The sequence below is a fragment of the Ammospiza caudacuta genome, chromosome 25 (genome assembly GCF_027887145.1).
Source record: "Ammospiza caudacuta isolate bAmmCau1 chromosome 25, bAmmCau1.pri, whole genome shotgun sequence".
NCBI classification, from domain to species: Eukaryota; Metazoa; Chordata; class Aves; order Passeriformes; family Passerellidae; genus Ammospiza; species Ammospiza caudacuta.
The window spans coordinates 902,092-912,880 of NC_080617.1; the positions used below are offsets into that span (position 1 = coordinate 902,092).

A 10,789-nucleotide genomic window follows, 5' to 3' on the forward strand; every position below is an offset into this window, starting at 1 on the left:
GTTCAGTGCTCCACGGAGACGGAGCCTTATCCATGTCTCGTGTTTCTCCAGCTTTGTTTAAAAAAAAAACCCAAACCTTTTACACACACACACATATATATATATGTATATATATATGTGTGTGTGTGTGTATATATATATATGTATATACATATATATATATATATACACGGTACAATGAAAATATCCATAGTAACAACTGAGGTGGCTGGAAAAGATGCTTAACAAAAAAGCCTGAAATAAAACGAATTCCCAACTCTTCCCCTAACGGATGCTTGCCTTCCCCACTAGTCTTCCAAGACCACAATCTCCACATTATGGACCTGGTGCTGATGGTCTTCCACATCTCCCACCACTTTCTCCTCAGTCCTCAGCTCTGTCTCCAGGATCACAGCTTTGCCCTCTGATTCGTCTGTGTCCACCTCAGGATCCGGCGCCGGGTCAATCTCTATGATGGTCTGCCCATCATCTGAGGTGCCTTCCACAGCTTGGATGGTGGAAGTGATGCCAGACTCCATGGCCACTAGTTCCACAGGGTTGACCACGGTCGCCACGTTGGCCAGGGCCCCGGTGTCCTGCATGGCTGCTGAGCTCAGCAGTGCCAGGCTGGAGGACGGGTGCAGGGTGACGGTGTCCGAGGAGCTGGTCTTGGAGGATGAAACCACGGTGGCGTATCGGAAGAGCTGGGAGCCAGATGGCAAGGTGTGAACAGTCACTGGGCTGGAGCCTTGGCCGAGGGTTGCCACTGGGATGTTGCCCACAGAGAACTGTTGTCCAACGGGCGCGATGGCGATGGGGGAGATGACAGTGAACTGAGGCTGCTGGATGGGGGTGGAGGGGCTGAGGATGGTAGCAGAGGCTGGGCGCTGCAGACGGGGTCTCTTGGGAGGCTTGGGAGTGCTCATGGGCATCAGCACCACGTTCTGGATGGTTTGAGACTTGGTCTTCTGGTCCCTGGCAAGTTTCTTCTGTTCTTCCAGCTGCCGCTCCAGGTCTGCATAGGGAAGGGTTGAGCAACACGTCACGCCAGGGTAAGTAGGAGCTCTTGGGGCTCCAGAACCAACCATCACTCCCACATTTGTGACAGGAGGTCACCCAACCACCCAGCAAGCCTGATCTTGGCTTCTCCCTTGAGATCAAAGGGCACTGAAGGAAAAGGCTAGGTTCTCCTGCCACCTACATAGACCTGGTCAATGTTCCAGCTGCCAGCACCTGGGTAAGACACAGGTAACATTCCATACGTGTTGGCTACTCCTACTGACGAGATGGACATTTCTGCTCCCCACAAGCTAAAACCCACTTGTAAGGGAGAGTGGATAAACCCCCCCAGGCAGTTGGAATTGCTTCCTGGGCTTGGCTGGGTCACCTCCCCAGGAGCCAAGCACCTGCATTGGGGACAGCCAGCAGGATGAAACATCCCCCTCAACACTTATCAGTGGGAACATTGGGAGCGAGAAGTAGCACAGTGACCTCATTTATCCAGGCAGCAGGGGACTAGGACATCTCAGATAATAACAGATCCTACAGTACATGGTGAGGAGGGAGGCACATCCAATGAGCAGCTCTGGGGATCCCAGGTCAGTCAGTGGCTTCAGCTCAGAGAAAACTGAGCAGGATACCCAATAGCACTATAAGACAAGAAGATAGTCCTGATAGCCAAGACAAGCAGAAGCTCAGCACCCCGTACTCAGAGAGGCTTATTAGCTTGGGTACAGCACAACACTGTCCACAGCTCAGGTGATCATCGCACAGCCCTGAGCTGGCAGGTCCTATCCCTAATCCTGAGGGAATTGGACTGATGCCTGCAGCACTCCCATTGCAGCAGAGGGCACAGACTTTGAGTTGTCCGAAGTCCCAAGCAATTGCTCTCTGTGAGACAGGGGAGAGAGGAAATTTCACTCAAGCCCTAGGACAGAAAATGACTGAGATGCACTTGTTTTGGGGCAGCCTGTACTGAACACTAACCCTAATTAATTGAGGAAAAGGAAAGTCATGTCCATTCCCAAGAGTAGCAGCAGGATGTGAACTCTTATTAGGCCCTTTACCTGCCAGTGTGTAAAGAAACTGTTCCTCTCCTTGCTCTGTCTGGTTTTTCCTGTTGTCCAGTACCTTCTTGACTGTGTCCATTAAGCCAAATGTATGGGCGACGTTGTTCAGGACTGCAGCATCTCCAAGGAAGGGGCACAGGGATGTTAAGACTTGGGCACTCAAAAGATGCTCCTGTTACACCAAATATTTTCTACTACTTTTTAAAACACTCTCTGTTCTTTCAAAGGGCTAGCTGAAAAAAAGGAAACTCAACTCCCTCATCCTTCTGACATCCCAGGATTAAATCATCCCATTCACATGATATAGCAAATTTGACAGAGCTGTGTCACTCAAGCAGCTCCTAATTGCTGCAAATGGAAGTGTAATTTGCAATCACGGAGATACAAACGAGCTCTCCACCTACAAACCATCACCCCCATGCTCCTGACAGTGTCATTAACATGCCAAGCTCCACAGAAAGCTGTGCAAAATGTCTGTTATAATCCACTGACTTTAATCACTCATAGTTCCCAAAACCTGACACCTATCAGACACAAAGATGCACCAGCCCAAAGTTAAATTAGAAAATAAAAAAAATATATATCCTGGGTAAAATAAAGTTTGTGGCTACATGTATGTTCTCCCAGGAAGAGCATCAACAAGAGGTGTTCACAGGGGCATGTGCCAAATCAGATTAGGGAGCCTGTTACAAGTTAAAAATAACCCTAAAAAGGGGAGGGGATTTATTTTTAACCCAGATAATTTCCCTCATCTGGTTCAGCCCCCAAAACAGGTTTTCTGGCACCAGTAAAAGCAGAGTAAGAAGTGAGGGTGCAGGACCTGTTTAGCCCTGCAGTGTCACAGAGAAGTGTTTAAGTAACTCCAGTCCAAGTGACTCTGGGAAAGCTTCCATCAGGGCTGGGAGTTGTGGACAGTCATCTGATGGTCCGAGCAAGCTGCCAGGGTCACTTTGCTCAGGGAACAGGTGGGAATGGTGTACCTTTGTGCTTTGAAGCAAAGGCACTTCACAGCTGGGCAGGCTGAGAACACAGACTATGCTCCCACAACTCAGCTAATGAGTGGGAACTCACTCCCCATCCTGACTCACCAGCTTCACATGGTGGAATGGACCCTTAGCACTGTTTTGGTTTTTTTTGCTTGCAACTGCCTTTTTGAGGCTTTTTCCTCACAACCTACCTGTCATCTGGAAGGGAGACTGACCCAACCGCTGCTGCACACCTCTTAGGACTTCTTCTATTTCCTTTTGGATGTTGCACACCACCTCTTCCATCAGCCCCACATCAGCTATTCCTTTCCAGAACATCAGTGTGTCCTCTGGCACAGAAGAGGAGGAAAAGTCAACATATACAAGCATTTGGCATTTTTCCCACAGGGTCACCTTAAACCCTCTAAGGCAAATGTATCTTTTCAAGGTGACCACCTTTGCAAGGTAGCTTGGCTACTGGGGTGGACAGGACGTGTGAAAAAAATAACCAACTCCAAACCAAGTAAAATGGACTCAGGCAGCAAATCAGGAATAGGTTTTTAAGCAAGTCCATGACTTCCAAGGCAACAATTCACATCTTTGCAAGATGCAAAGCTTAAAATCATAATTTGAGGAAATTCTAGCTAAGCTTCCATACTGATACAAGGGGATGGAAGGCCAGAGAGACACAGAACAGAGCTGACAGAGAGCAAACATTACTCTGCTCTTTGTTGGTTCCAGCCTGGCTCCAGGCTGGCAGATGTGTTTCACGTCCTTTGAATAAAACAGAAAAGCCCCTCACAGCAACCAGTAACATCTGATCTCAGGGATTATCCATCAGCCATGAGGCCAGGGCCAAAGTCCTGCAGTGGTGAGGAGCTCCATTGGCAGAAATCTTGAATGCCTGGGTAATGCTGAAGATCCAAGAGGCTGAGGGACAGCCTTGTCATCGTCCAAACTTTACTTATTTGCAAGATTTAGGTTTCCAAAAATGTAACAGGGGAGCAGAGGGGAAGAAAACACCCAACAAGCAGCCTAAGCTTACCTGAAATCTCATCTGTGTCCTTTTTCATGCCTTCCTCAGTGGCCATGGTGACAGCAGCTGTCAGAGCCGAGTTCCACTCTATCCCCTCCTCCATACTCTCCTCCGACAGCGCAATCTGGGTGATGCTCCCTGCCAGAAAGCTCTCATCAACTCCCTCTGACAGCCTGAATCCCTGCTTTGCTTCCCAACCCCTCAGCCCTCCTCAGGCTCTCTTTCACTCTTTGGGTAAGGTTTGTGCTTGGCTTCTTTCAACCAAACCACTCAAAAGTACGTATTGCTGCTTCTCATTGGAACTGTGACTGTGAAAAGCTCTGGAGCTTCTGGAGGGAAAATCATGTGCCTTGCACAGTGGAGTCCTGGCTCAAGGGAGCAGAAAGAGATCAGAATAAAAAAGGGAACAAATAAGGCTCAGTCCAGCCACTCTTCTCCCCTTGCATCATCCACAGGAAGCTCTGCACCCCTAATCCCTCATGAAATGGAGCTGGGGTCCCAGCTGGTTTATTAAAGGGAAATGAATCTGACCCAATTCTAAATTTCTGGATGAAATTTGGGACTTAGCAATGTGCAGCCACTGTAAGTTGGCTATGGTGCTTTCCAAGAGATTCTCCTTAGCCTATGGACAACTCTGCCATGTCACCCAACCAGGGGCAGAGAAATGTAACCCACCCAGCTTAACAGTGGGGTACAGTTGGGAACAGTCTTCTCCCTTAACCTCAGCAAAGAGATCAATATCTGATCTGGAGCACAGGATCACTCAGAACTTACAGCTGGAATGACAATCAAATCATGTCCAACCACCATATCCTGTTCATGGATGTTCTGAAGAAGGACAGCATTTCTAAATTCACTCCTGAGACCAACTCATGCCTTTATAAGAGAGTCACAAATGGGAAATATATCGGAAAATGCTGTGCAAGCTCTCACAATTGTTTGCTCCCATGATGATCCCAGAACAAAGATCCCTGCAAAACTCTCAATCCTTCTCCTGGCTATGAAGGCTGCCTTTCTGGAAAGCAGCTTCTTGATGCCAGCTGTTTTCCAACCTTCCCAGTCCTGCAGAACAGAGCCCCCTGACAGATGCTGCCAAGACTTCTCCGAACAGACACAAGAAGCATTTTCCTTTCCAGAAACCAGAGCAATCTCCTGGTGGGACTGCCCTGATGTGCCTGGGAAGAAGGTGTAAAGTGCGTGTAGGAGGGAGAGGAGCATCAGAGGGAAGTTCCCATGGCATTGGTAACTGCTTTCCTACCATCAGCTGAGGTTGGAGTCTGCACCACGCTCTGCTGCCCCGGCACTGGTGCTCTGGCACTGCTGATCAGGAGATCAAACTTGGTGCTTCGACAGGTGTTGGTACAAACTTTGTCGTGTTGGTAGAAGTCAATCTGCCCTGAATCCATCATCTTCCTGTGCAGGGAGTGGGGATAGAATCAGGCTTAGTTCAAATCTCAGCCTAGAGACAAAAGGGAGTATTCCACCTGGGAAAGCTATGGTCATGGGAAGGAAAGAGAAAGAGAGATCCCCAGGCCACTCTGCACCCAAAAAATCTCCTGCAAGGCTTTCAAATGGCAAACACAAGAGACTCCCAGCTTCACACACATTGTTTCAGTCCTGTTCCACCCCAGGTTCCCCAGGCAATGCCACTTCTGTCCAGGGTGAGGGATCCTGACCCTCAAATCATGGAGCCAGGATCTCTGCAGGCTGCAGGTACTGTGGGCCTCCAAGAGGCCTCCTGGGACTGCAACGCAGACAAAATGCCTGCTGGGGGTCCTGCAGCTGCAGGGGTGGAGCCCTGAAGCTGGACAGGGGTCAAATACCTTAGCATGATTCCTCCAAGGCGAATGGCTCTCTTCCAGTCCTTCAGGGTAGACTTCCCAGCCAGGTGAACAAAGTGCTTCGGGCTAATCAGTTGGTCATTGAACTGGCAACAAGACAAGCAAAGGCTCAGCAAGCAGGGAGGATTGGGACATCCAATACAGCTCATCTGAGCCCCTACTTCCACCCAGAGAGAGGAGCTGCTCCACAGATCCCTCCCAGCTTTGATCCCCTGGGCACAGCAATGCTCACAGCTCCAGGAAGCATGTCTGTAGGGATCACCTGCCAACCACAGGCATTCAGAGCCCTAATCAAAAACAGCCCTTGAAGGGTTTATATGAACCAAAAAATCTCCAGTGAACATGTAGGGTCATTTTGGAGATCACTACAGGAGGTTTCTCTTACATCCAATGGCCCAGCAGCATCTAGCTGACACAGGTTTTCCCTTGAGCATCTGTTCTGCCCTGCTCCAGTGACTTGAGCAGCTCCTGCTGAGGGGCAGGAGTACAAGGGACTTGGCTGTCAAACTGCCATGTTCTCAAGTGGGAAAAGGTAACATCAAGATTTCCCTTCTCAATGCAACCTGCTAGCCAAGGAAGTGACAGAAGTGGAATACCAGGACACCAAGGAAAAGGGAGGAGGCAAAGCTCTGCCAGATCTCAACACATATCTCCTGCCTGCCTTCAGTCCTTCCTCAAGGGCAAATACCACTGAAATATGAAGGGGGTGATATCCTTCCCTCCTTAATCCACTCTTTCCATGCTTCTCCCCATGAAAAAACAACTTTGGCCCCAACAGTCCAAGGACCCAGGATGAAACACAAAAACTAAGGAATTCCTGTGGAGGCCAACCAGCACACATGAAGAGAAGAAAGGAATCCACTGTGAGTTTCTCCTTTACCTTCACACACTTGACATTAATTCCTGGGCAGACAAACTTCTTCCAGAGGAGGATGGCTTTGCTCTCCCCACAGGTGATGGGATAGGCAATCTCGATTTCCTCACTCGTTTCAAGGGTGCTGGGGTCTGAGGGAGGAATGGCTTAAAATTAAACTTTCCACCCAAGAGGCTCCAATCCCACAAGGCGGGATCTGAAAGCTCATAGGTTATGAGACCTGCACTTGGGAAACCACAAAAAAGGGCAGATCCCAGTTCAGGATCAGTCCTCTCCATCTTTTCAGAGTTAGTTCAGATTAACTCTAACAGCAACTGGCATCTGCTTTTTGGTATAACATTTGGCTCCAAATGAAGCTCAGCTATAAGGAAACATGAAATCAGAAATCCAACGCATCTCTAAGGGGGGAGGTGTCAGTGAGAACAATCTTAGAAGCAACAAAATGGTTTAAAATTTCAAGCACAGATATCTCTCAGATTCTTGCAGCTCTGGTATCTCTTTAGCAATGATATCAGATATTTACTGATAATATATTCTTTTCATGTGCAGAGTTTCTGCTAATCCTGCCAAAAGACCCAAACCAACGCAGAAAGCAGAACTCTAGTCAAGATCTACTGACAGCATCCATTGACAGGAGCCTTTTTCCACACACTGCTCAGGATGGGAGAGAGCAGTTGGAGCCAACCTGCTCAGTTCTTATGAACATCCAATCCAAACCATCAGACGGCTGGTTCAGCAAAGACTCCACAAGCAGAACCTGATGCTTCAGCCATCCTCATCACCATCATTCCTGCTGCCAGTGTCGGCACACTAGGACTAGGGTGACATCCCGGCTCCCCTGGACCCCATGGGAGCCCTTACCATTCATTGAAGGAGAGCCAGGATCTCACTTCCAGGACTTTGAGACCAAGCAGTAACAGCAGACTCTTATTCCAGAGTAAGCCCAGCCCCTTTACCCACATCCATGCCTGGCAATCAGCATCTGCAGGGGCAGAGCCAGAAAGAAGCCCAGCGATCTGGAGAAAATTGGCCCTGCACAGGAGGGGATTCATCCACACCAAGTGGGAACTCACCAATCCCTTCTTCCAGCTTGTGGATGGTGTGGGTTTCCACGGCCACCACAGCGGCACTGGCCTCGGAGCCCTCTTGGTAAATCCTGTGGTGAAAGTGGCCATCCATAAACAAACTATATAAATCATGGGAAATTAGGATTCCCAGCACAGGGTTAAAAAAAATCAGTAAATTTCTTTTTGCCTATCCTCAAGGGACATTAATTTTGTCTGATACAGTTGCAATCACCTGGAAATTTTTGGTAAACGCTAATAAAACAAAACACAAATAATCCCAAGGGCTGATAGATGCAGAGGCATTCCCAGCACTGTCATCCCACCCTCCACTCTGCCAGCACCACTGAGGCAGCTCTTCAGGCTTCCCTGTGCCTTTTCCTCTGCCCTTGGTCACCCTCGACAACAGGAAGCAGAGCCCGGTGTCCTCGGATTTCCCTTCCAGCCCTGTGTGACACTGCAACACAGACGACCACAAAGGGAAGCTACTGTCAGGCCCACAGCCACCCTGCCCCTGCAAATATTATCAAATTAGAGCCAGTTTTTTTTCCATCCTGATTGATCCAGGGTGAAGATGAAGCCACTCTCTGCAGCAGCTGCCAGGGAGCTACAAAATTCCCTCCACATCCCAGCCCCACATTATTTTAGAAGAGGATTATTTTAGGAGAGAGCTGGCACAGTGGCACATGAAGGTCTGAACACACAGACCACCACATGCAGCAGCTGCAGTGTGGCAAAAACCAGCCCGGGGACTGGAGAAGGAAGAGAGAGACTGGGACAGCACTGCTTCCACAATCTGGGAGCACTGCACCAACACAGCCTTGCAGGACAATTTCAGCCCTCGGAGGCCCCATGACAACCATACACACAAAAGATTTAATCTGTTGTATTTTCTCTCTCCCCTTCATGGCACAAAACTGATGCAGATCTGGAAAGCACAGTGACACGCTGTACCCACACCATGAAAACCCACAGGGCTCCCCCCCATCGCACCTCACACCTCCCAGGTTGTACCATCCTACTCACCCTTGCTGCACCGGCTGGAGCTGCAGGATCACTTGGGTTTTGGTATCCTCCGGGCTCTCCCCTTCATTCCCGTCACTTGGTACAACCACCACATCACCCACAGGGACGCTCACCTCGGCATTCGCCATCTCTCACATGAACGTGGCAAGGTTTTCTCCTCCCTGTGGATCACGAGAGCTGGGAACAGATCCCAGAGGCAGACCCCCCCAGTGTCATCCCACTCGTAACTTCCCAAGCCAGCAGCTCTCTCCAGCTCTGAACCCCCAACCTGGCACCAAGGAACAGACCCACATGGGTGGGTTTTGGCAAGAGTGTGTTTTCAACACAGAGCTTCTCCCACTGGCCCTGGACAGCAGTGCCTCCAGCCACCCCTGGAATGCTCTGGTCCACCCCTGGCATGTTCTGATCCCTCACTACCAGGAACATGCCTGTGGATGATCCTTCCCAGGAGAAGCTGGTGTCAAGGTGTGGTGTTAACACAGGAGGACCTGACAGGGGGTCCCGCAGAAGCTGCACTCCCAGGGGATGGAGCCTATGGTTGTGCACCAGGCACAGAGGTGGTTTGGTTACAATGTGCGCCTGGAGGTCATCCCTGCAAGCCTGAGGTCTACAAGCTGCTGGGAAAGCCAGTCTCAGAATCGTGGAATGGTTCAGGTAAGAAGGAACTTGAAAGCTCATCTCATCCGACCTCCAGCCATGGACAGGGGCACCTATCACTCCACCAGGTTGGTCCAAGCCCCATCCAGCCTGGCCTTGGACACTTCCAGGGATCCAGGGGCAGCCACAGCTTCTCTGGGCAACCTGTGCCAGGGCGTCACCACTCTCACAGGGAACAATTTCTTCTCAATATCCCATGTAAATCTCAGAGATTTCAGGTCAGGATCTCCTGGCGAGTGACAGGAGTTTCGGTATCCCCTGGTTGGGGATACACCGGGACAAAGCCGGGGAGCAGCCGACACAGGGGCTACGCACCCACCCGGCTCCAGGCGCGGGACTCCCGCGGTTTCCCGCACCTCATCCCGCTCCGGGGGACAGACGGAGCCACCCGGGGCCCCTCGAGAGACGGCAGAGCTTCGCCAGGATACCTGGCGCGGGGGGGTCAATAGGACACGGACAAATCGCGGCGGCGATCACGCCGAGGCCTTAAAGGAGCAGGGGGGAGCTGCACAAGGGAACCCCGCGGGCTCCCCGGGCCGCGCCTCGGGGCTCGGGGCTCGCCGCCCGCCCCGGGGTCGAGAGGTCACGTGACACAGAGCCCGCGGGACCACCCCCGGCGCGCACGGCGGCGAAGGGGCGTGGCCTGCCCGGGGAGGGGGCGTGGCCTCGGCCCCCCTCCCCACGGCGCTGGCTACCCCCCGCTGCCCCCCCCCCCCCCCCCCCCCCACCCCGAGCGGCGCGCGCGCGACGCCCGCCCTCGCGGCAGCGGCGGCGGCACGTACGGCAGCGACCCCTCCCTCCCCTCTCGGCGGGGCCAGGCCCCCTCCCGCCTCGCCCCGCCCCTTCGCGCCGCATGGCCCCTCCCGGCCCCCGTAGCGCGGCGCCGGCTGGGCCTTACCGTCGGCGAGCGGCCGAAACCGGGGGCTGTGGGACGGGGGAACGGGGGGATGGGGAGGGGGGAGGCGGGCCGGGCAGCAGCAACGCATGCGCAGTGCCCGCCGCGGCCTCGGCCGCCAGCACTTCCGGCCGCCTCCTGCCTTAAAGGGGCCGACCGGTGAAGCACGCGGCGTTTTGCTGCTCCCTGGTGGCCGCCGGCAGTATCGCCTTCGCGGCGTCACCCGCCAGCCCAAGCCAGGAGTTGCCGGCGGGGCTGTCACGGCGAAGTTCGCTTCCCCCTGGTCACGGCAGCGAGTCGTAGAACGCACTACCGGGCATCTCCCGCCCCGCCCCAAGCCAGCCCCGGCGGGACCACCGGGACCTCCCACGGCCGGCCTGCCG

General features: G+C 52.4%; 1 protein-coding gene across 1 annotated transcript; it reads right to left on the bottom strand.

Annotated features, from left to right (window-relative positions):
* Positions 1-284: 284 nt before the first annotated feature.
* On the bottom strand, positions 285-10,674 carry GMEB1 (glucocorticoid modulatory element binding protein 1). The gene is made up of 10 exons (XM_058819676.1): positions 10,410-10,674; positions 8,855-9,015; positions 7,838-7,920; positions 6,771-6,895; positions 5,873-5,976; positions 5,308-5,462; positions 4,059-4,187; positions 3,226-3,363; positions 2,046-2,168; positions 285-994 (listed from the first exon to the last, which is right to left on the bottom strand). The coding sequence occupies exons 2-10, from the start codon at positions 8,980-8,982 to the stop codon at positions 288-290; spliced, it is 1,692 nt and encodes a 563-aa protein (XP_058675659.1). The 5' UTR covers positions 8,983-9,015; positions 10,410-10,674; the 3' UTR covers positions 285-287.
* Between the last annotated feature and the right edge of the window lie 115 nt (positions 10,675-10,789).